Source organism: Oncorhynchus mykiss, chromosome 21 (genome assembly GCF_013265735.2).
Source record: "Oncorhynchus mykiss isolate Arlee chromosome 21, USDA_OmykA_1.1, whole genome shotgun sequence".
Classification (NCBI taxonomy): Eukaryota; Metazoa; Chordata; class Actinopteri; order Salmoniformes; family Salmonidae; genus Oncorhynchus; species Oncorhynchus mykiss.
The window spans coordinates 60,031,909-60,058,631 of record NC_048585.1 but is presented as its reverse complement, the minus strand read 5'-3'; the positions used below and the strand labels follow the sequence as shown (position 1 = coordinate 60,058,631).

The 26,723-nt window shown below is 42.0% G+C and overlaps 1 protein-coding gene across 1 annotated transcript; it reads right to left on the bottom strand.

Moving 5' to 3' along the window:
- Positions 1–3,028: 3,028 nt before the first annotated feature.
- On the bottom strand, positions 3,029–22,546 carry LOC110500789 (mucin-5AC). The gene is made up of 13 exons (XM_036958304.1): positions 20,780–22,546; positions 20,589–20,650; positions 20,356–20,504; positions 14,996–15,390; positions 14,664–14,728; positions 14,400–14,584; positions 6,792–7,201; positions 6,460–6,524; positions 6,196–6,380; positions 4,963–5,168; positions 4,772–4,833; positions 4,534–4,682; positions 3,029–4,050 (listed from the first exon to the last, which is right to left on the bottom strand). Exons 1-13 carry the CDS (start codon positions 21,884–21,886, stop codon positions 3,959–3,961), a joined length of 3,132 nt encoding a protein of 1,043 aa, XP_036814199.1. The 5' UTR covers positions 21,887–22,546; the 3' UTR covers positions 3,029–3,958.
- Positions 22,547–26,723: the final 4,177 nt, after the last annotated feature.

Sequence of the window (26,723 nt, the reverse complement as noted above, 5' to 3'; positions counted from 1 at the left end):
ATCTTTGAAAAGCGAGTCAGTTAAAGATATGTTTTGTCTTGAAGGGGAAGTGTTGTATATTGAGACTTGCTTGAATAAGCTAAGTAGCCAATAGGCAGAGGGTAGCATAATATGTCTGATGTTCCGTAATAGTGGTATGGGAATAATAATGCATTTTATTTTGTTAAAGTGGTTTCTTGCATCTAACAGCACAACAAGATTTTCAGTCACGTCCTTGTCTGAAGGACAAGTGGATCAACAGGTTAAAGGTCAAGCCTGGATGTTTTTTTCAAGTCTAATGGAATGTAGGCCTACATCGATCACCACACATTGGATGCTACTGTTGGCTGAATGTAATAACAGCTATTTACATGTTAAAATATTATGGGATGCTTTTTCTCCATATTTCTTTATGGTTGGCCACTCTGATAGGCCCATATTTGTCACACCCTGATCTGTTTCACTTGTCTTTGTGCTTGTCTCCACCCCCCTCCAGGTGTCACACCTCTTCCCCATTATCCTCAGTGTAATTATGCCTGTGTTCTCTGTTTGTCTGTTGCCAGTTCATCTTGTCAGATCTTACCAGCGTATTTTCCCATCTCCCTGCTTTTTTCAAGTTCTGTTTCCTAGTTTTCCCAGTTCTGACCATTCTGCCTGCCCTGACCCTGAGCCTGCCTGCCTTTCTGTACCTGCCTGACTCTGACCCGTTTACAAACCTTTGCCTTTCCTGACCCCAAGACTGCCTGCTGTTCTGTACCTTATTAACTCTGCCCTGGATTACGGACCTCTGCCTGCCTTTGACCTGTTTTTCAATAAACATCTGTGACTCTAGCTGTCTGCATCTGCGTCTTATCCTGAGTTCTGATAACATTATGATCAAATAGCCACAGAAGCCTACTTGGCCACTGTTAAAACTGTAACTTAAAGTGGGTACATCCTTAGTGTTCACAGTAAACTCAAACTCGAAGTTACACAGAATTTTCACATCATTCAAGTTTGCGCTCAGCAGACTTGAAATTTGTTCAGTGCCTAATTTGTTTTGAGGTAACATTGGTTACAATGACATTTCAGTATAAACCGTGGAGGGCTGTGGAGTTTGAGTTATGTATAAACCATGGAGGGCTGAGGAGGACTGTGTAATTTATGTTATCAAACTACATTTCTGCATGGCTGCAGCATCTGCTGGTTTCATTCTTATCATTTAACTTAATGAGTGTCTGATTTAGGGAAACCAGAGGCCAATAGTGTGATGCTAGCTAGATCTATTCTGAATTTTTTAAAGCCACCTTTTCTATAGCTAGCTTCAGTTAGCTTCACATTCCAATTCAGGCTCCAACCACGCTACAAAGGAAGGATATTGATCCAACACCTGTAACTAACTCAAGCCAGGCCTGTATTGTTGTGTGCATACCTTGCGTGTACAGCCCAGTGAGTCGAATGCCAATATCTTCATTGAGACAATGTTAAAAAACGCATTCCATGGACAACTAAGTTTTTGCCTAAATCAAAAGGAAAAAAATAAGTTATCCTGCAAATTCTATTGCTGCAAATAGGCTATTAGAGGTGCAGCCTTTCTTTTACTAGACTGTCAATATGGCCGTCTTTTGTTTACCTGAATGGTGAGCCACCTTCGTGTCAACGGTTATCCTGAGTTGAGTTCAGAATTGACCAAAGTTAGCTCATGAACATCTTTATCCCATTACTAGTATACTCCTCGGGTTTGTAGACTCCTCAGTCAATGTCATTTGCGTAAGGGAGGAATGCAAACATGCATATATGGCAGCCCATGGGAACTGGAGTTTGACCCTGTGGAATGATATGGTATCCTATAATCACCCTGGATTATAACTGGGGGGGGGGGGGGGGGGGGGGGTCGTACCTACAGGACAGCATAAACTGTTCCATCAAAACAGGTTCTCTGTCCTTGAAATTGATTTGACAGTATGTGGGTAAGATAATACACAGCAAAACTCCTGCTCAATGACACAACGACTTTGTTAAATACTTGTTTTATTCTAATTGATGTATTTTTTTTTTTTACAATTCGGCTCACAGGATACAATAATTGTTTTTGTTTTTGAAAATATATGATGATGCGTGATTAAGCAATAAGGCATGGAGGGGTGAGGTATTTCAAATCAAATCTAATGTTATTTGTCACATACACGTGTTTAGCAGACATTATTGCGATTTTGTACCAAAATGCTTGTTTCTAGCTCCAACAGTGCAGTAATATCTAAGAAGTTGTATCTAACAATACACACAATCTAAAGTGAAGGAATGGAATTAAGAATATGTAAGTATTTGCATGAGATGTCAGAGCGGCATAAACTAAGATAGTATAGAATAGAATAGAATAGAATTCAGTATGTATGTAACGGATGTGAAATGGCTAGTTAGTTAGCGGTGGTGCGCACTAATAGCGTTTCAATCGGTGAGACCTTGAAGTAGTGGTTCCCCCCTGCGGAAATACATGGGTAGCCATGTGTAACCCCCCCTATAATAGCCTTTGCCGTGTAGAATAGAGAATTGAGTACAGATCTATATATTTTCCATCAGGAAAACTGTAACTAAATGCGGTGCCTCAGATGAAAGAATCAACGGAAAAAGCTCACAACTGCGGAGGACAGCAGAGAGAGGGATGGTGGGATTTGTGTGATGCATAAACACAATCAGAGGTTCAAGCACTCGCTGTAATCAGCAGGTTAGAAAGAGTACACAACCATTCTAGGAGGCACTCTATCACAAATGTGCTCATTTGATCTTTCCCTGCTCCAAACAGCGCGGTGGTGAGTCAATCGGCACGTATAATCTAGGCAAGCAGTGAGGAGCGCACATAACAATACAGGCTCCAGACATCACAAGCCAGCAAAAAGAAACCCATGAAACAAGTTACACACACTCATAAACACACAACCTCGGGTGAAGGATAGCTGTCGGCTATATTAGACACGATTTACCGTTCTTTGTGCAGCTTCAAACGTCGAACAAAGTTGGAAATTGTTGCGCCTCCGTCTGTAATTTTCTTCCCGCATGTTGCAATCCGTTTTTTGTTGATACAGCGTCATCTTTATATGCGAAAATAATAATTTCAGGTATCATCGTTCCAAGGGCTCCATCTGAATTCACCCGCCGACGTTTTTGATTAGCTGCTGTCCGATTTCAAACTGTAATCCGTTAAATGAAGAGTAGATGCCTGCACACTTTTTTTTTAACAGCATAATGTTTTAATGTTTGGGCTTGGGGAGGGTATCAAGTCAGGTCAAGTCATAAGGCTCAAGTCCAAGTCAAGTCACGAGTCATTGGTGTTAAAGTCAAAGTCGACTTGTGACTTGAGTCTGACTCGAGTCCAAGTAATGTGACTCACGTCCACAACTCTGATGAGGACCATTGAAGAAATAATTACATGTTTATGGTATAACAGAATGAAAACTACATTGACAACAGTTTAAATTGTAGAACATTTTGCTCCAAAGGGCCTTATTTAAATCAGTTATCCAGGTTTCACTGGTTAAGTCGAAATAAAAAATAAAATATTTATCTCGTTAGTTCATATCAGCAAACAGAGTGAATCAACGTTTTAGTTCATATCAGCAACAGAGTGATTAAATGTTTTTAGTTCATATCAGCAACTGAACGAATCAAAAATAGCCTTAAGTACATATTAAATCAAACATTATTTTTCATTGCATGGAAATAACATCGACTTATGACGGAAACCCATACACTTACACATTTTGATTGAATAGGCAGTAATTATATTACATCATTGTGTTCAACTGCCACAAATAGTGTATCTTATGTCAGCTTTACAAGACTTGATTTCATTTTTGGACACTATTCAAATCATGGGTGGAATTGGGCTAGGGGTTGGAATGTGTGGGAAGTTCTCAAAGTTAAAATATGACTACACACACTATTTCGTTCTGCTGCTTGCCAGTGAGTGAAATAGTGTTTTTAGTGGGCGTTGCCACTGAGACTAATGCTGGCTTGACAGTAGCAGCGACAGAACCACCAGAAAGAATGCTGTGCAGAGACTGGTCTTGCTGCTTATTCCACTTGAGGTCACGGCTGGGATGGAAAGAGAAAAAGGGAAACATGTTCAAATGAAAATAGGAAGAGTGTTTGTTGCCCTGTAATGTGATGAGTGAGACAGCTGGTTTGCTAAATACAACTGGAACGCAACTCGTAAATTATTGATTTGTGTAGAGATAATGGCATATGATACAATGGCGAAGAAAATACAATAATTATATGTCAGACAATACAGTGGGGCAAAAAAGTATTTAGTCAGCCACCAATACTTATTTTCCTCCATATTTTGCTAATAAATTCATTAAAAATCCTACAATGTGATTTTCTGGATTTTTTTTCTTTCTAATTTTGTCTGTCATAGTTGAAGTGTACCTATGATGAAAATTACAGGCCTCTCTCATCTTTTTAAGTGGGAGAACTTGCACAATTGGTGGCTGACTAAATACTTTTTTTTGCCCCACTGTATATTTATTTAACTTATAATAGAATACAAATAAATAAATAAATTAATTAGTTAACCTGTGTCGTTGACTCTCACTGAGGTGGGGTCAATGTTGAAAGCTGGGATTTTTTGAGCGGCATTTATTAAAACAGTGCCAATCTCCATGGAATTTGGGACAGAGGAGGATCTGAATGCTAAATTCATAGTATTGATGATGGATCCAGAGCTGGGAACAAATGAGAGATAACATGTTAGATAGAAAGTGAGATCAATTTATATCAACATACAAAATGTAATGCAAAAAAAAATAATCACCTGAATTCTGTCACAGTCAAACTGTTGAAAGAGGTGAAAGCTGATCGATAGAAAGGATCAAGCTGGAAGACAAAACAAGAAACAGATGAAGTTTAAACAAACAACTTCCTGTTGATTTAAAGCTGACTATGTAACTGTATTCTACCCCTTTCAATAGGACATTCACATCTTCATTGTTTTGGGAGGCTCACCTGAGTTTTAATCAGTAATGCTCGGGTTTGAAAGGCCTGAGAAGATGTGTTTGATAGGTCAGAGGTAAATGTCTCTCCGCTGGACCGGAACACCACAGTCACCTTAGTGAGTGGCACAACGGTAGTTTCAGTGGTTGTAGTTGTGATGATAGCAGTAGTGATGACAGGAGTAGTCGTTGTAGTTGTGTTGTTATTTGTGGTGGGCACTTTGAAGTCAAAAGAGCAGAAAAGTTACTGTACAAGCTAATGCTTTGTCTATGCACGTCTATGCTGTACAAGCTAATGCTTTGTCTATGCACGTCTATGCTGTACAAGCTAATGCTTTGTCTATGCACGTCTATGCTGTACAAGCTAATGCTTTGTCTATGCACGTCTATGCTGTACAAGCTAATGCTTTGTCTATGCACGTCTATGCTGTTGTAACAGTTCAAATTTAAACCGTCCCCTCGCCCATACCCGGGCGCGAACTAGGGACCTTCTGCACACATCAACAGTCACCCTCGAAGCATCGTTACCCATCGCTCCACAAAAGCCGCGGCCCTTGCAGAGCAAGGGGAACTACTACTTCAAGGTCTCAGAGCAAGTGACGTCACTGATTGAAACGCTATTTAGCGCCCACGCTAACTAAGCTAGCCGTTTCACATCCGTTACACTGTACAAGCTGATGCTTTACACTGTCTGTTCTTTGTTTGATTTTTTGATTCTTCACTTAATTTTTTCTTTAAAAATATTTATATTTTTTGGGGCATGGTTGCTCCAACTAGGTATTGCTTGTACTGCTTATTTGTTGTCTTGTATAGAAAATAAATAAAATAATTGTTCACACAAATAGCTAGCTGCAGCAGTTCCATTCTCTCAGGTACCTGGGCTCTAACACTAACCTGGAGTAGAGTTCTGGCTTCATTTTGAATGACTGAGGGTTACTTTTTATTTTTGTACCTTGTTTATTTTTGGACGTTTGGACACCTCCCTGCCCCTCCCCCCAATTTGTCATGAAAAAAGTAGTGTAGTTCCAGTAGTTAGCTACACGGCAAGAAATGTAATTAACTACTGAAAACACTAATTAGATATGAATTCGGTGCAACTACCACCAAGCTACTGCCAAATGTAGTTAAATTATTAGTTGAGCTACATGTATATATGTAAGAATTAAATGTAACACTCAGATTTTATTAAACACTGGAGAAGTTGCTGTGTATAATCGTTTTCGTTCACCCAACTTGGTTTACTCACCTTGAACAATGATGGTGGTAACATCCACAGAGAGGTTGCCAAAGGTAATGTTTGGATTGGCAACTGCTTCTTTCAGTGTATTGCTAATGTCAGTAACCTCAGGGACAGATTGAGTGGAGGTCTCATTGAACACTAGTTGGACCTCTGCCTGTGTTTCTGCATCCATACGGGAATGGAAAATAGGTCTGCAAAAGGTCATAAAAGGTCATGAACAGTGGCATGCCAAAGTTTAAAAGAATACAATAGAATATAATGGAATATTACGTGAATCCAAGAACAATCGTCCGGATGAAAAGGATCCCGTATTTTGCTTTGTAGATCACATCGAACTGTAAGGAATGGTACAAACAGGAGAACATTTGAATGATTTAACACACACAAAAACATTTCTATATATTCCAATCCACATAGCTAAGCCCTAGTTATTTAAGATAGACATTGGGGAATATAAATCAACATGTAGTGATGGAGACTAATTGTCACCTGATTAGAACATATTAAAGACGTACTTTAAAATATAGATTTTCCAACAATCGCCATACATTATTGATGGTCATACACCCAATATGAACAAACTCTGAATTTCTAGGACTTACCACTGCAGTAATAGTTATTGCAAGTCCTTGGAATTGTGTACTTTGAGGGTCATTTAAAGCTTCTACAAACACTTGTTGTATGACGAAAGACATCAGTGGAGCAGGTTGAAGATGTGCAGTTGTAGTTGTTGTTGTTGTTGTTGTTGTTGTTGTAGTAGTATGTGTTGTTGTGGTAGTTGGTGCATTGGTTGTTGTGGTAGTTGGAGCTGTGCTGGTAGTTGTTGACAGTGGTGATGCTGTCCTTGACACTGTAGTTGTGGGGGCCACATATGTGGTGGTTGTAGTTGTGGGCCTAGTTGTAGGAACGGTAGCAGGAACAGGGACAGGTTCTCCAGTTGTTGCGGTGGTAGTACCAGCCACAGTGGTTGTAACAGAAGATGTAGGAGGAACAGAACTTGTTGTAGGAGCAGCTAAGTTAAAACATAAAATGGACATTTCAACATCTCTTTAAGGCTTTGTGGCAGTATAACACAGTCATCGTTACGATGACAGATGGGAGTATAACATGATGATCTTATATTGACAACTAAATCATCATATGTTGGTCTTTTATGTAATTCACTTCCGACAGCCTGTAAACAGGCTTCCTGATCATTTCACATGAACCACTTCAACTGAAAAACATTTCTGAAGTATACAGTACATTTGGAAATTCAGACCCCTTGACTTTTTCCGACATTTTGTTACATTACAGCCTTATTCTGAAATGGATTAAATATTTTTTTTCCCTCATCAATTTTCACTAAATACCCCATAATGACAAAGCAAAAACAGGTTTTAAGAAATGTTTAAAATGTATTACAAAAAAACCTGAAATACCTTATTAACATAAGTATTCGGAACCTTTGCAATGAGACACGAAAATTGAGCTCAGGTGATGTCACACCCTGATCTGTTTCACCTGCTTTTGTGATTGCATCCACCCCCCTCCAGGTGTCGCCCATCTTCCCCATTATCCCCTGTGTATTTATACCTATGTTCTCTGTTTGTCTGTTGCCCTTTCGTTTTGTTCGTTCAAACCTACCGTACGTTTTTCCCTTGTTCCTGGTATTGCTATAGTCCCTGTTTTCTAGTTTCCCAGTTCTGATCATTCCTGCCTGCCGTGCTGTACCTTTGCCCCACCTATCAGGATTTTTGACGTCTGCCTATCTGGATTACTGATTTCAGGCCATTTACTAAGTTCTTTGTTGAAGCTATTGTGGCAGCGATGACATCCTTGAGACTTCTTGGGTATGTCGGTACAAGCTTGGCACACCTGTATTTTGGGAGGTTCTCCCCTTCTTCTCTGCAGAACCACTCAAGTTCTGTCAGGTTCGATGGGGTGCTTTGGTGTACAGCTATGTTCAGGTCTTTTCAGAGATGTTTAATCGGTCTGGGCTCTGGCTGGGGCCCTCAAGGTCTTAAAAAGATTTGTCCCGAACCCAGTTCCATCTTGTTTGTGTGCATAGTGTCATTGTCCTGTTAGAAGGTGAACCTTCGCTTCATTCTGAGAAACTGAGAGCTTTGGATCAGGTTTTCACCAAGGATCTCTCTGTACTTTGCTCCATACATCTTTGTGTTGATCCTGACTAGTCTCCCAGTCCCTGCCATTAAAAAAACATCCCCACATCATGATGCTTCCACCACCATGCTTAACTGTAGGGATGTTGCCAGGTTTCCTCCAGACGTGATGTTTGGATTCAGGCCAAAGAGTTCAATCTTGGTTTCATCAGACTAGAGAATCTTGTTTCTTATGGTCTGAGAGTCTTTAGTTGCCTTTTGGCAAACTCCCAAGTGGGCTTTCATGTGCCTTTTACTGAGGAGGGGCTTCAGTCTGGCCACTCTACCATAAAGGACTGATATCTCAAGTGCTGCAGAGATGGTTGTCCTTCTGGAAGGTTCTCCCATCTCCACAGAGGAACTCTAGAGCTCTGTCAGAGTAACCATCGGGTTCTTTGTTACCTCCCTGACCAAGGCCTTTCTCCCCTGACTGCTCAGTTTGTCCGGGGGGGGGGGGGGGGGGGGGGGGGGTCTTGGTGGTTCCAAAATTGAAGAATGATGGAGGCCACTGTGTTATTCGGGACCTTCAATGCTGCAGAAATTATCTGTGATCTATGCCCTGGCACAATCCTATCTCGGAGCTCTATGGACAATTGCTTTGACTTCATGGCTTGGTTTTTGCTCTGACATGCACTGTCAACTGTGAGACCTTAAATAGACAGATGTGTGCCTTTCCAAATCATGTCCAATCAATTGAATTGTTCAAAGGTGGACTGCAATCAAGTTGTAGAAATATATCAAGACCTATCAATGGAAACAGGATGCACATGAGCTCAATTTTGAGGGTCACAACAAAGGGTCTGAATAGTTACGTAAACAAGATATTTCTGTTTTTTAATTTGCAAAATGTCTAAAAAAAACTGTTTTCATTTTGTCATTATGCGGTATTGTGTGTAGGATGCTGAGGATGTTTTATATTATCCATTTCAGAATAAGGCTGTGAAGTAACAAAATGTGGATCAAGTCAAGAGGTCTGAAATCTTCCAGAAGGCACTGTATGTAAATTAGAAAAAATCAACTACCTAAATTATTGGAATTAGCATTGAGATGCTGTTCCAAAGCTATAACGTACTCCCAAAATCTGATCTAGGATCATTTTATTTCAGATGTGTGGCTGCTATTATAGGCTATGGTTTCTATGTTTGTTCATTATGTCTATGTGTATACAGAAGTAGAATATTCGATTACTCTTTTGATGCTGAGAATTTTCCTCCACTGCAGGAAATGCAAATGTAGTGTATTTGAGTTTCACAAAGGCTTCTACAGTTTTTAATTTCCACTTTAAAATGTCAGACTTGATTTGCCTCAACGAAAGATGTATCAACCCCTGAACAATATTGACTAAAATTGTAAGCTACATAATATTCACATTTCTTGTTGCTGCATGATTATTTTCCTGCTGTTTGAAACTGGCTCAAATTAAGATCCTACATCTGTATGTACACTACCGGTCAAAAGTTTTAGAACACCTACTCATTTAAGGGTTTTTCTTTAGATTTGCTATTTTCTCCATTGTAGAATAATAGTGAAGACATCAGAACTATGAAATAACACATGGAATCATGTAGTATCCAAAAAAGTTTTAAACAAATCAAAATAGATTCTTCAAATAGCCACCCTTTGCCTTGATGACAGCATTTTCACACTCTGGACATTCTCTCAACCAGCTTCATGAGGTAGTCATCTGGAATGCATACTTAAAAGTACATTTGTGGAATTTCTTTCCTTAATGTATTTGAGCCATTCAGTTGTATTGTGACATGGTAGTGGGAGTATACAGAAGATAGCCCTATTTGGTAAAAAACTAAGTCCATATTATGGCAATAACAACTCAAATAAGCAAAGAGAAACGACAGTCCATCATTACTTTAAGACATGAAGGTCAGTGTATATTCAACAGTTCAAGAACTTTGAATGTTTCTTCAAGCGCTGTCGCAAAAACCATCAAGCTCTATGATGAAACTGGCTCTCATGAGGACTGCCACAGAAATGGAAGACCCAGAATTACCTCTGCTGCAGAGGATAAGTTCATTAGAGTTAATTTAACCAGTAATGCATTAGGGGGCGCTATTAAAATTTTGGGATGAAAAACGTTCCGTTTTAAACAAGATATTTTGTCACAAAAAGATGCTCGACTATGCATATAATTGACAGCTTTGGAAAGAAAACACTCTGACGTTTCCAAAACTGCAAAGATATTGTCTGTGAGTGCCACAGAACTGATGTTACAGGCGAAACCCAGATAAAAATCCAACCAGGAAGTGCCGCATTTTTTTAAACCGCCTCATGCCAATGATTCCTTATATGGCTGTGAATGAGCTACGAATGAGCTTACGTTTTCCACGTATTCCCCAAGGTGTCTACAGCATTGTGACGTCTTTTTACGCATTTCCATTGAAGAATAGCCGTAAGGGACCATATATAGCAAGTGGTCACATGGTGTCTCCCGCAGAAAATCTTGAGTAAAATACTGAGGTAGCCATTTTTCCAATCGATTCTGGAGTCCAAATTGGAGACTTTTGGTTCCAACAGCCGTGTCTTTGTGAGACGCGGTGTGGGTGAACAGATGATCTCTGCATGTGTATTTCCCACCATAAAGCACGGAGGAGGAGGTGTGATGGTGTGGGGGTGTTTTGCCGGTGACACTGTCTGTGATTTTTTTAGAATTCAAGGGACACTTAACCAGCATGGCTACCACAGCATTCTGCAGCGATACGCCATCCCATCTGGCTTGGGCTTAGTGGGACTATCATTTGATTTTCCACAGGACAATGACCCAATACACCCCCAGGCTGTGTAAGGGATATTTTACAAAGAAGGAGAGTAATGGCGTGCTGCATCAGATGACCTGTTCTCCACAACCCCCCAACCTCAATCAAAATTGAGATTGTTTTGTGATGGGTCTGACCACAGATTGAAGGAAAAACAGCCAACAAGTGCTCAGCATAAACAGGAAATCCTTCAAGACCGTTGGAAAAGCATTCCAGGTGAAGCTGGTTGAGAGAATGCCAAGAGTGTGCAAAGCTGTCATCAATGCAAAGGGTGACTATTTGAAGTATATCAAATATAAAATATATTTTGATTTGATGAAACATTTTTGGTTACTATGTGATTCCATGTGTTTTTTCATAGTTTTAATTTCTTCACTATTATTCTACAATGTATAAATTAGTAAAAATAAAGAAAAAACGTTTGAATGTGTGTGTTGTAAAACTTTGGTCTATGTGTACATCTGTTCTGTGTTTGCTTTCTTGATTCTTCACTTAAAACTTCTTCGAATGAGTGTCATTTGAAGTGTACTTTTTGAGAGAGGCGCATGACTTGAAAAGTAGTGTCAGCTTGTTGTCTTCCTGTATTGAACGCAGAAAGTCCCGTCTTCAATTTGATCAATTATTAACGTTTAAAAATACCTAAAGTTGTATTACAAAAGTAGTTTGAAATGTTTTGGCAAAGTTTACAGGTAACTTTTGAGATATTTTGTAGTGACATTGCGCAAATTGGAAGCTGTGTTTTTCTGGATCAAACGCGGCAAATAAATGGACATTTTGGATATATATCGATGGAATTAATCGAACAAAATGACAATTTCTGATGTTTATGGCACATATTGGAGTGCCAACAACAGAAGCTCGTCAAAGGTAAGGCATGATTTATATTTTATTTCTGCATTTTGTGTTGCGCCTGCAGGGTTGAAATATGCTACTCTCTTTGTTTACTCTTGTGCTATCATCAGATGCATCTTAAAAGTCGACCCCCTACTTTTTCGAACATTCTGTTAAAAATCGCGCAACATTTCAGCGTCCTGCTACTCATGCCAGGAATATAGTATATGCATATGATTAGTATATGTGGATAGAAAACACTCTCACGTTTCTAAAACTGGTTAAATCACGGCTGTGACTATAACAGAGCGTGTGTTTCATCGAAAAGCGCAAGAAAAACTGATCACTGAAAACTGGAAAAAACATCAATGCGCCACTTGCATGCATTGTTTAAAGGACACCAAATTAAATGGGGCTGAGATTGCAAGTCCTACAGCTTCCACACGATGTCGCCAGTCTTGTCATTTGCCTGGGCTTTGTTTCTTGGTCAAACGAGTGAGAGGGAGCCCATTCCTTCCGGTCTCCGACAGGATGTTTTGGAGGAGAAATTTCCGACCATGATTTCAAGACGTGGAGCTATTGAATACACATCGCCCCGTGATCATTTTGATAGATTATTAACGTTTACTAATACCTAAAGTTGGATTACAAAACTATTTCAAAGTGTTTTGTGAAAGTTTATCGTCAACTTTTTTAATTTAAAAAAATGATGCAGCGTTTTGAAACAATGTTTTTTCTGAATTACACAGTTTCCATAGATGGCTATTTTGGGTATATATGGACCGATTAAATAAAAAAAAAGACCCAATAGTGATGTTTATGGGGCATATAGGAGTGCAAAGAAAGAAGCTCGTCAAAGGTAATGAATGTTTTATATTTTATTTCTGCTATTTGTGTAGCGCCGGCTACGCTAATTCTTTTGTTTACGTCGCCTTCAGGCATTTTGGGGTGTTGCATGCTATCAGATAATAGCTTCTCATGCTTTCGCCGAAAAGCATTTAAAAAAATCTGACTTGTTGGCTAGATTCACAACGAGTGTAGCTTTAATTCAATACCCTGCATGTGTGTTTTAATGAACGTTTGAGTTTTAACGAGTGCTATTAGCATTTAGCGTAGCGCATGTGCATTTCCAGGTGGCGCATGTGCATTTCCAGGTGGCTAGATGAGACGCTTGCGTGTCGGGTCGACGCAAGAGGTTATTAATTAAGCATCTTATGCTTTTACCAAAAAGCCTTTTTTTGAAATCTGACATGTTGGCTGGATTCACAATGAGGGTAGCTTTAATTTGGTATCTTACATGTGTGATTTAATGAAAGTTAGATTTGTATAGTATTTTGTTTGAATTTGGCGCTCTGCTATTGGCCAAGAGGGACGCGACTGTCCCGCCTATCCCAGAGAGGTTTTAGTACTGCTTGTACTGCTTAGTTGTTGTCTTGCTATAAAAATAAATCAAATATTTTTTCACAGAAATGGCTAGCTGCAGCAGTTCCATCCTTCCAGATACCTGGGTCCTAACACTAACCTGGTGTAGGGTTCTGGCTTCATTTCGATTGAGCGAGGATTACTTTTTTTTGTTTTGTATTCTTTTATATTTTCAGACGTTTGGACCAAACCCCCCCCCCAACAGCATTACACTTTTTCAGGATGTAGTCCTCCATCAATCCCCACTGAAGAAAGGCATTATGGGAAATATGACAATAAGACTTTACACCCTACAGTGTTAAAACAAACTCCAAAAGGTTGTAACTGTAACACTACAGGTGTTCATTTCATAACATGACATCAGCTCTAAGCAAAGTGTTGTTTTAACTCTGAAAATTATGAACCTGTCAGTTTTGGAAAAGCTACTCTGAAAATATATTTTACCAAACTACAAATTACTTTACACTGGAACAAGTCGAGCTACACAAACGCTACCCTTAAAAAAATCTAGTTCACTTTAGTGAAGTTACTTTGGAAAAGTAATTCATCATGTCCAAACTACTTTCTGAAAAATCTAATATGCAACTCTGAAATGTCATACACTACAAACTGCAAGACGGACAGAAATTATAGCCTACTTTTCTCATGTATATTTAATTTCATTTTTGTGCAAAAAAAGTAGTGTGTAGGTCCAGTAGTTAGCGACATGGCAGGAAACTGAATGAAATACTGAAAAGTCTAATTCGACATGAATTCAGTTCAACTACCACCAAGTTACTGCAAAATGTAGTTAAATTATTAGTTGAACTACATGTACAGATGTCAGATCTTAATTTCATTACCCTGTTGCAGGAAAACCTTCAAAAATGTCTGTTGCTGCAGGATTATATTCCTGCTATAGCAAACCGGCTCAAAGTAAGATCCACCATCTGTAGTTCACTACTCCCCAACACTGGGATGTGTATAGACTGTAGAAAAGCATTACATGTAACACTCAGATTTGGCTGTGTATAATCGTTTTTGTTCACCCAATGGTTTTACTCACCTTTAACAATGATGGTGGTAACATCCACTGAGAGGTTGCCAAAGAAATCGTTTGGATTGGTCACAGCTTCTTTCAGTGTATCCCTAATGTCAGTAAGCTCAGGGACAGATTGAGTGGAGGTCTCGTTGAACACCAGTTGGACCTCCGCCTGTGTTTCTGCATCCATACGGGAATGGAAAATAGGTCTGCAAAAGGTCATAAAAGGTTATGAACAGTGGCATGCCAAAGGTTAAAAGAATAGAATAGAACAGAATGGAATATTACGTGAATCCAAGAACAATCGTCCGGATGAAAAGGATCCCATATTTTGCTTTGTAGATCACATCGAACTGTAAGGAATGGTACAAACAGGAGAACATTTGAATGATTTAGCACACACAAAAACATTTCTATATATTCCAATCCACATAGCTAAGCCCTAGTTATTAAAGATAGATATTGGGGAATATAAATCAATATGTAGTGATGGAGACTAATTGTTGCCTGATTAGAACAAATGAAAGATGTACTTTAACATATAGATTTTCCAACAATCACCATACATTATTGATGGTCATACACCCAATATGAACAAACTCTGAATTTCTAGGACTTACCACTGCAGTAATAGTTATTGCAAGTTCTTGGAATTGTGTACTTTGAGGGTCATTTAAAGCTTCTACAAACACTTGTTGTATGACGAAAGACACCAGTGGAGCAGGTTGAAGATGTGCAGTAGTTGTTGTTGTTGTAGTAGTAGTATGTGTTGTTGTGGTAGTTGGTGCATTGGTTGTTGTGGTAGTTGGAGCTGTGCTGGTAGTTGTTGACAGTTGTGATGCTGTCCTTGACACTGTAGTTGTGGGGGCCACATATGTGGTGGTTGTAGTTGTGGGTCTCGTTGTAGGAACGGTAGCAGGAACAGGGACAGGTTCTCCAGTTGTTGCGGTGGTAGTACCAGCCACAGTGGTAGTAACAGAAGTTGTAGGAGGAACAATACTTGTAGCAGGAGCAGCTAAGTTAAAACATAAAATGGGCATTTCCACATCTCTTTAAGGCTATGTGGCAGTATAACACAGTCATCGTAACAGATGGGAGTATAACATGATGATCTTATATTGACATCTAAATCAGTAAATGTTGGGCTGTTATGTAATGCACATCTTGCAGCCTGTAAACAGGTTGCAACATTTCACATGGACCACTTCAGCTGAAAACCATTTCTAATGTTTACAGTGCATTCAGACCCCTTGAATTCCTGCCTGCACTGAGCCTGCCTTCCATCCTGTAACTTTGCCCCACCTATCTCGATTACTGACCTCTGCCTGACCTGTCCCTGAGCCTACCTTCCGTCCTGTACCTTTGCTCTACCTATCTGTATATTGACCCCTGCCTGCCCTTGACCTGTCTCTTGCCTGCCTCTGTTGGATTAATACACTGTTGTTACTTCAACGTTGTCTGCGTCTGGGCCTTACCTGAAATGTGTTAGTACAAACTGGCCACAACTGACCCAGCAAACTCGGGCCAGCTTCTCAACGCCATCTTCTCCCAAGGAGCCACCTTAGAGAGGTACGAGGAATTGCTTCGTGACCTTATGGAGGGGGTCCAAATGTTGGCTGAATGCCATGGCCGGGCTTTGGACATTTTGCTGGAGCATTGTCGCCAGCGAAATGGCAATACAGGATCAACACGAAGAGTTGTCTGTGTTGCAGGACTCTTGGTCATTTTGTATCCTCTTGTCCTTTAAAAGACCAGGCCCACCGGTAGGAGCGAGTACTCTGGTGGGCCATATGGAGAACTTTTCTGCTTCCCTTACACGCACCCCTTTTCATGCCATTCTACTGTGGGGAAACCAGTCCAAATCTCTTTGCGTCCTCATTGACTCTCGAGCCGACGAGAGCTTTTTGGACGCTACCCTGGCTTCCGATTTGAACATCCCCACTCAGCCCCCCTCCATTCCCATGGATGTTAGAGCACTGGACGGGCGCTCTATAGGCCGGGTCACTCATATTACCACTCCCATCAATCTATGGGTGTCAGGGAATCACAGCGAGACTATTCAATTTCTGCTCATCAAGTCTCCTCAGATTTGGGATTCTCCTTGCTCCAGCGACGCAATCCCCTCATCAACTGGTTTACTGGCGTTATCATGGGCTGGAGTCCGTTCTGCCACGCCCATTGTCTGAAGTCAGCGCAACCTGCCCCGGGACGCCTTCCTGTGGGCTGGGAAGTTGTCCCGGACCTCTCGCCATTCACGCGGAGTACCAGGACCTTTAGGTGTTGAGCAAAGCCCGGGCCACTTTGCTTCCGACACTCTGACTACAGGACTGACCTTCTCCCTAGCACCACGCCGCCCCGGGGATGTCTGTACTCTCTGTCAGGCCCGGAGCCCAAGGCTATGGAGACCTACATTGGGGACTCCCTAGCCACAGGATTTATCCATCCCTCTTCCTCTCCTGCCGGCGCCGGGTTCTACTTCTTGGAGGAAAAGGACAAGACCCTGCGCCCGTGCATTGACTTCCGGGGACTCAATGACGTTACTGTGAAGAACCGTTACCTGCTACCACTCATTTCCTTGGCCTTCGAGCCGCTCCAGGGGGCCACTGTTTTTTCCAAGCTGGATCTACGGAACGCCTACCACCTGGTGCTGATACGAGAGGGGGACAAATGGAAGACCGCCTTCAACATGGTCAGCAGCCACTACAAGTATCTGTTCATGCATTTTGGCCTAACCAATGCATTTTGGCCTCACCAATACCCCTGTTGTGTTCCAGGCTCTGGTAAATGATGTTCTCTGCGTCATGTTGAACCAGTTCGTCTTCATCTATATTGATGACATCCTCTTCTTCTCCTGCTCCCCCCAAAGACCCCGTGCTCCACGTACGACAGGTTCTTCACCACCTTCTGGAGAATCAGCTGTTTGTGAAGGCGGAGAACTGCGAGTTCCATCTCTCCACCATCCACATTCTGGGTTTCTTCATGTCTGCTGGGAGTGTCCAGGGAAGGTGGGAGCAGTGGTGGATTGGCTCCAGTCTACGTCCAGGGTGCAGCTGCAACGTTTCCTGGGGTTTGCTTACTTTTATTGCCGCTTTATCTGGGGTTACAGCACCCTGGTTTCCCCACTGTCTGCACTCACCTCTACCAAGATTCGTTCACGTGGTCCTCTGCCCCTGACCGGATGTTCCGGGACCTCAAACACCGCTTCACCATTGGTCCTATCTTGTTTCATCCTAACCCTTCCCATCAGTTCATGGTGGAGGCCGATGCTTCGGATGTCAGAGTGGGGGCTGTTCTGTCCCAACATTCTGCCCTGGACCTTAAGCTGCATCCTTGTGCCTTCTTCTCCCACCGTCTCAACTCCACGGAGAGGAACTACGATGTGGGGAATCGGGAGCGTGAAGATGGAATTAGAGGAATGGAGGCACTGGCTGGAATTGGCGGAACATCCGTTCATTGTGTGGACCTACCACAAAAGCCTGGAGTATCTCCGCACCGCCCAGCACCTCAATCCACATCAATCGCTGTTATAGTTCCACTGTTACTACCCCAGAGCCCGAGACCATCCTTCCTACCTTGTGCCTGGAGACGGCACTCAGCTGGGGTATTGGGAAACAGGTTCCGGAAGGCGCCGCGATAACCGGATGTTTTTGCCTGACTCTGTCCGCTCCGCGGTCCTGGAGTGGGCCCATTCCTCCAGGTTTGCCTGCCCCTCGGGCTCCCATCGGACCCTGGTCTTCGTGCGACAACGCTTTTGGTGCCCTAAAACGGTTCCGGATTTCGGTCTGTGCACAGAATAAGACTCCCCGGCAACCTCCGGCTGGTCTTTTTCAACCACTGCTTGTCCCTCACCGTCCCTGGTCCCATATATCCCTGGATTTCGTCTCGGGTCTCCACCCGTCTGAGGGAAACACTGCCATCCTGACTGTGGTCAACCGGTTTGCCAATACATTCCTCTACCCAAACTACCCTTGGCCAAGGAGACGGCCCAGCTTATGGTGCAGCACGTGTTCCGGATCCGTGGACTCCCGGTGGACATGGTCTCCGACCAGGGTCCTCAGTTCTCATCCCAGTCCTGGAAGGCTTTCTGCATGCTCATTGGCCTGACTGTCCTCCGGGATCCACCCCCAGTCCAATGGCCAGTCGGAGCGAGCCAACCAAGACTTGGAGATGACCCTTTGCTGCCTAGTCTCTGCCAACCCCACCACCTGGAGTCAGCAACTGGTGTGGGTCGAGTACACCCGCAACAACCTTCCTTACTCTGCCACTGGTCTCTCGCCCTTTGAGGATTCTCTGGGCTATCCCAGCCCCCAATCTTCTCCAAGCAAGAGGAAGAGGTCTGCAAACCTTCGGTCCAGATGTTTGTCCATCGTTGTAGACGTACCTGGAAGAGAGCCGGGTCGGCCTTTCTCAAGACCACCTCTAAGTATCGATGACAAGCAGACCGTCACCGGTTTCACCTGTCTTTGTGATTGTCTCCTTGTCCCTGTTTTCTAGTTTCCCAGTTTTTATCATTCCTGCCTGCCTGCCCCGACCCTGAGCCTGCCTACCATCCTGTATCTTTGCCCTACCTACCTATTTTTCTACAACTTTATTGGAGTCCATCTGTAATATATTCAATGATTTGGAAGGTCACACACCTGTCTATATAAGGTCCCACAGTTGACAGTGCACATCAGAGGAAAAATCAAGCCATGAGGTCGAAGGAATTGTCCGTAGAGCTGCGAGACAGAATTGTGTTGAGGCACAGATCTGGGCTAGGGTACCAAAAAATGTCTGCAGCATTTAAGGTCCCCAAGAACACAATGGCTTCCATCGTTCATAAATGGAAGGAGTTTGGAACAGAAGGATATCCATCTCAGCAGCACTCCACCAATCAGGCTTTTATGGTAGAGTGGCCAAACAGAAGCAACTCCTCAGTAAAAGGCACATGACAGCCCACTTGGAGTTTGACATGAGAAACAAAGGTTCTCTGGTCTGATGAAACCAAGATTTTACTCTTTGGATTGAATGCCAAGTGTCACGTCTGGAGGAAACCCGGTATCATCCCTACAGTGAAGCATGGTGGTGGCAGCATCATTCTGTGGGTGGATGTTTTTCAGCGACATGGACTGGGAGACTAATCAGGATCGAGGGAAAGATGAAAGGAGTAAAGTACAGAGAGATCCTTGATGAAAACCTGCTCCAGAGCGCTCAGGACCTCAGACTGGGGTGAATGAATAATTTTGCACGCCCAATTTTTCAGTTTTTGATTTGTTAAAAAAGTTTGAAATATCCAATAAATGTCGTTCCACTTCATGATTGTGTCCCACTTGTTGTTGATTCTTCACAAAAAAATACAGTTTTATATCTTTATGTTTGAAGCCTGAAATGTGGCAAAAGGTCGCAAAGTTCAAGGGGGCCGAATACTTTCGCAAGGCACTGTACATGTAAATGTATCATGTAAGTGTAATATTTCAGTTTTTTATTTTCTATAAATTAGCAAACATGTCTAAAAACCTGTATTTGCAGTGTCCTTATTGGGTGTTGTGTGGAGATTGATGACGAAGAAAATAACATTTAATCCATTTTAGAATGAGGCTGTAACGTAACAAAATGTGAAAAAATTCAAGGGGTCTGAATACTTTCCGAATGCACTGTGGATGCTACAAACACACAGTTCGAAGCATTAGAATTAGAAGAACTGTGGCATTCTGATACAGAACACTCACATTATTAGCAACATGTGCATTACAGAGCAAGAGCAGGCAAATCACAACTGAAATGTACATCCTTTTATTTGTATTTTTTTATATATACTATTTTAAGAAAAAGTTCAGTCAATTGATGGAGACTAATTTGTAAGTTATTTTAAACTAAAATAAAATTGAAATAAATCACTTCACCAATTACTGTTCCAAATAGATTTGTGACGCTCCAATTTTTTTTTAAAATAATAACTTACCACATAATAAAATGGAATTTAATTAATAAATGTGTTTACCTGTGCTGTTGACCGTCACTGAGTTGGGGTCAATATTGAAAGCTGTGATGTTTTGAGCAGCATTTATCAAAACAGTGCCAATCTCTGTGATATTAGGCACCGAGGGGGAGCTGAATGCTACATTTACAGTATTGATGATGGATCCAGAGCTGAGAAGAAATGAGAGATAACATGTTAAATAGAAAGTGAGATCAATTTAAATCAACACACAACATGTAATACAAAAAAATCACCTGAATTCTGTCACATCCAAACTGTTGAAAGAGGTGAAAGCCGATCGATAGAAAGGTTCAAGCTGGAATGCAAAACAAGAAACAGATGAATTTTAAACAAACAACTTACTGTCAATTAAAAGTTGACTGTATTACTGTAACCTACCCCTCTCGTTAGGACATTCACATCTTCATTGTTTTGGGAGGCTCACCTGAGTTTTAATCAGCAATGCTCTGGTTTGAAAGGCCTGAGAAGATGTGTTTGATAGGTCAGAGGTAAATGTCTCTCCGCTGGACCTGAACACCACAGGAACCCTAGTGTTTGCAACAGCGGTAGTTGCAGTTGTGGTGGCTGTGACGATGGCAGGAGTAGCCGTTGTAGTTGTGGTGGCATTTGATGCACTAGTGACGGTTGTAGTGGGTAAAGCTGTAACAGTCGTTGTCGACACACCAGTGATGACTGAAGTGGGTTCAAAAGTTGTTGTCGACACACCAGTGATGACTGAAGTGGGTTCAAAAGTTGTTGTCGACACACCAGTGATGACTGAAGTGGGTTCAAAAGTTGTTGTCGACACACCAGTGATGACTGAAGTGGGTTCAAAAGTTGTTGTCGACACACCAGTGATGACTGAAGTGGGTTCAAAAGTTGTTGTCGACACACCAGTGATGACTGAAGTGGGTTCAAAAGTTGTTGTCGACACACCAGTGATGACTGAAGTGGGTTCAAAAGTTGTTGTCGACACACCAGTGATGACTGAAGAGGGTTCAAAAGTTGTTGTCGACACACCAGGGACGGTTGAAGTGAGTTCTTCAGTTTTTGTCAATGCAACACTTACAGTTGTAGTGGGTGCAGCTGTAATCGTTGTTGTCAATGCACCAGTTACGGTCGTCGTAAAGGGTACAGCCGTAATGATTGTTGTTGACACACCAGTGAGGGTTGTAGTGGATTCACCAGTTGTTGTAGATGAACCAGTGACTGCTCTAGTTTGTTCATCAGTTGTTTTTGTTGACTCAGTGATGGGTGTAGTGGGTTCATCAGTTGTGGTTGATGAAACCGTGACGGATGTAGTGGGTTCACCAGTTGTTTTAGTTGACTCAGTGATGGTTGCAGTGGAAACACTAGTTGTTGTTGACACACCAGTGACTGGTCTAGTTTGTTCACCAGTTGTATTTGTAGACTCAGTGATGGTCGTAGTGGGTTCACCAGTTGTTGTCGACACAGAAGTGACTGTTGTTGTGGGTTGAACAGTTGTTTTTGTTGACTTAGTGACGGTCGAAGTGGGTTCGCCAGTTGTTGACCACACACCAGTTACGGTCATAGTGGGTTCACCAGTTGATGTCAACACATCCGTGACAGTTTTAGTTGTTGCTGCAGTAACAGTAGTTGTTGATGCATAACTTGTTGTTGACACACCAATGATGGATGAAGTAAGATCAACAGTTGTTGTTGATTCTCCGGTGATGGTTGTAGTGGGTTCATCAGTTGTTGTTGATTCACCAGTGACTGTTGTTGTGAGTTCACCAGTTGTTTTTGTTGACTCAGTGATTGTCGTGGTGGGTTCACCAGTTATTGTTGATGCCCCAGTAACAGTTGTAGTGGTTTCACCAGTTGTTGTTGACACAGCAGTGACTGTTGAAGTGGGTTCACCAGTTGTTTTTGTTGACTCAGTGATGGTTGTAGTGGGTTCATCAGTTGTTGTGGACAAAGCTTTGACTGTTGATGTGGGTTGAACAGTTGTTTTTGTTGACTCAGTGATGCTTGTAGTGGGTTCTTCAGTTGTTGTTGATGAAACCGTGATGGATGTAGTGGGTTCACCAGTTGTTGTCGATGCATCATTCACGGTTGTAGTTGTTTCACCAGTTGTTGTCGATGCCCCAGTAACAGTTGTTGACACAACAGTGACTGTTGTTGTGGGTTCACCAGTTGTTTTTGTTGACTCAGTGATGGTTGTAGTGGGTTCATCAGTTGTTGATGTCACACCAGTGATGGTTGTAGTGGGTTCACCAGTTGTTGTTGATAACACAGTAACAGTTGTAGTGGGTTCACCAGTTGTTGATGATGACTCAGTGATTGTTGTAGTGGGTTCACCAGTTGTTGATGTCACACCAGTGATTGTTGTAGTGGGTTCACCAGTTGTTGATGTCACACCAGTGATGGTTGTAGTGGGTTCACCAGTTGTTGATGATGACTCAGTGATTTTTGTAGTGGGTTCACCAGTTGTTGATGTCACACCAGTGATGGTTTTAGTGGATTCACCAGTTGTTGATGATGACTCAGTGATAGTTGTAGTGGGTTCACCAGTTGTTGTTGACACAGCAGTGACTGTTGATGTGGGTTGATCAGTTGTTTTTGTTGACTCAGTGATAGTTGTAGTGGAAGATCCAGCTGTTGTTGATGAAACAGTAACACTTGTAGATGGTTCAACAGTTGCTGTCGATGGACCAGTAACAGTTGTTGTGGGTTCACCAGTTGTTGTTGACACACCAGTGATGGTTGTAGTGGGTTCATCAGTTGTTGTTGACACACCAGTTATAGTTGTAGTGGGTTCACCAGTTGTTGATGATGACTCAGTTTTAGTTGTAGTGGGTTCACCAGTTGTTGATGATGACTCCATTATAGTTGTAGTGGATTCACCAGTTGTTGATGATGACTCAGTTATAGTTGTAGTGGGTTCACCAGTTGTTGATGGTGACTCAGTGATTGTTGTAGTGGGTTCACCAGTTGTTGATGATGCCTCAGTGATTGTTGTAGTGGGTTCACCAGTTGTTGATGTCACACCAGTGATGGTTGTAGAAGGTCCATTTGTTGTTGATGATGACAAAGTGATGGTCGTAGTGGGTTCACCAGTTGTTGTTGACACACCAGTGATGGTCGTAGTGGGTTCACCAGTTGTTGATGATGACTCAGTAATAGTTGTAGTGGGTTCACCAGTTGTTGTTGATGACTCAGTTATAGTTGTAGTGGGTTCACCAGTTGTTGTTGACACACCAGTGATGGTCGTAGTGGGTTCACCAGTTGTTGTTGATGACTCAGTTATAGTTGTAGTGGATTCACCAGTTGTTGATGATGACTCAATGATTGTTGTAGTGGATTCACTAGTTGTTGATGTCACACCAGTGATAGTTGTAGACGGTTCATTTGTTGTTGATGATGACAAAGTGATGGTTGTAGTGGGTTCACCCGTTTTTGATGATGACTCAGTGATCGTTGTAGTGGGTTCACCAGTTGTTGATGATGACTCAGTGATAGTTGTAGTGGGTTCACCACTTGTTGATGATGACTCAGTTATAGTTGTAGTGGGTTCACCAGTTGTTGATGATGCACCAGTAACAGTTGTAGTGGGTTCACCAGTTGTTGATGATGACTCAGTGATAGTTGTAGTGGGTTCACCAGTTGTTGATGATGACTCAGTTATAGTTGTAGTGGGTTCACCAGTTGTTGATGATGCACCAGTAACAGTTGTAGTGGGTTCACCAGTTGTTGATGATGACTCAGTGATAGTTGTAGTGGGTTCACCAGTTGTTGATGATGACTCAGTTATAGTTGTATTGGGTTCACCAGTTGTTGATGATGCACCAGTAACAGTTGTAGTGGGTTCACCAGTTGTTGATGATGACTCAGTTATAGTTGTAGTGGGTTCACCAGTTGTTGTTGACACACCAGTAATGGTTGTAGTGGGTTCATCAGTTGTTGTTGACACACCAGTGATGGTTGTAGTGGGTTCATCAGTTGTTGTTGACACACCAGTGATGGTTGTAGTGGGTTCACCAGTTGTTGATGATGACTCAGTGATGGTTGTAGTGGGTTCACCAGTTGTTGATGATGACAAAGTGATGGTTGTAGTGGGTTCACCCATTGTTGATGATGACTCAGTGATAGTTGTAGTGGGTTCACCAGTTGTTGATGATGACTCAGTAATAGTTGTAGTGGGTTCACCAGTTGTTGTTGATAACACAGTAACAGTTGTAGTGGGTTCACCAGTTGTTGATGATGACTCAGTGATTGTTGTAGTGGGTTCACCAGTTGTTGATGTCACACCAGTGATTGTTGTAGTGGGTTCACCAGTTGTTGATGTCACACCAGTGATGGTTGTAGTGGGTTCACCAGTTGTTGATGATGACTCAGTGATTTTTGTAGTGGGTTCACCAGTTGTTGATGTCACACCAGTGATGGTTTTAGTGGATTCACCAGTTGTTGATGATGACTCAGTGATAGTTGTAGTGGGTTCACCAGTTGTTGTTGACACAGCAGTGACTGTTGATGTGGGTTGATCAGTTGTTTTTGTTGACTCAGTGATAGTTGTAGTGGAAGATCCAGCTGTTGTTGATGAAACAGTAACACTTGTAGATGGTTCAACAGTTGCTGTCGATGGACCAGTAACAGTTGTTGTGGGTTCACCAGTTGTTGTTGACACACCAGTGATGGTTGTAGTGGGTTCATCAGTTGTTGTTGACACACCAGTTATAGTTGTAGTGGGTTCACCAGTTGTTGATGATGACTCAGTTTTAGTTGTAGTGGGTTCACCAGTTGTTGATGATGACTCCATTATAGTTGTAGTGGATTCACCAGTTGTTGATGATGACTCAGTTATAGTTGTAGTGGGTTCACCAGTTGTTGATGGTGACTCAGTGATTGTTGTAGTGGGTTCACCAGTTGTTGATGATGCCTCAGTGATTGTTGTAGTGGGTTCACCAGTTGTTGATGTCACACCAGTGATGGTTGTAGAAGGTCCATTTGTTGTTGATGATGACAAAGTGATGGTCGTAGTGGGTTCACCAGTTGTTGTTGACACACCAGTGATGGTCGTAGTGGGTTCACCAGTTGTTGATGATGACTCAGTAATAGTTGTAGTGGGTTCACCAGTTGTTGTTGATGACTCAGTTATAGTTGTAGTGGGTTCACCAGTTGTTGTTGACACACCAGTGATGGTCGTAGTGGGTTCACCAGTTGTTGTTGATGACTCAGTTATAGTTGTAGTGGATTCACCAGTTGTTGATGATGACTCAATGATTGTTGTAGTGGATTCACTAGTTGTTGATGTCACACCAGTGATAGTTGTAGACGGTTCATTTGTTGTTGATGATGACAAAGTGATGGTTGTAGTGGGTTCACCCGTTTTTGATGATGACTCAGTGATCGTTGTAGTGGGTTCACCAGTTGTTGATGATGACTCAGTGATAGTTGTAGTGGGTTCACCACTTGTTGATGATGACTCAGTTATAGTTGTAGTGGGTTCACCAGTTGTTGATGATGCACCAGTAACAGTTGTAGTGGGTTCACCAGTTGTTGATGATGACTCAGTGATAGTTGTAGTGGGTTCACCAGTTGTTGATGATGACTCAGTTATAGTTGTAGTGGGTTCACCAGTTGTTGATGATGCACCAGTAACAGTTGTAGTGGGTTCACCAGTTGTTGATGATGACTCAGTGATAGTTGTAGTGGGTTCACCAGTTGTTGATGATGACTCAGTTATAGTTGTATTGGGTTCACCAGTTGTTGATGATGCACCAGTAACAGTTGTAGTGGGTTCACCAGTTGTTGATGATGACTCAGTTATAGTTGTAGTGGGTTCACCAGTTGTTGTTGACACACCAGTAATGGTTGTAGTGGGTTCATCAGTTGTTGTTGACACACCAGTGATGGTTGTAGTGGGTTCATCAGTTGTTGTTGACACACCAGTGATGGTTGTAGTGGGTTCACCAGTTGTTGATGATGACTCAGTGATGGTTGTAGTGGGTTCACCAGTTGTTGATGATGACAAAGTGATGGTTGTAGTGGGTTCACCCATTGTTGATGATGACTCAGTGATAGTTGTAGTGGGTTCACCAGTTGTTGATGATGACTCAGTAATAGTTGTAGTGGGTTCACCAGTTGTTGATGATGACTCAGTTATAGTTGTAGTGGGTTCACCAGTTGTTGTTGACACACCAGTGATGGTTGTAGTGGGTTCATCAGTTGTTGTTGACACACCAGTGATGGTTGTAGTGGGTTCACCAGTTGTTGATGATGACTCAGTGATAGTTGTAGTGGGTTCACCAGTTGTTGATGATGACAAAGTGATGGTTGTAGTGGGTTCACCCATTGTTGATGATGACTCAGTGATAGTTGTAGTGGGTTCACCAGTTGTTGATGATGACTCAGTGATAGTTGTAGTG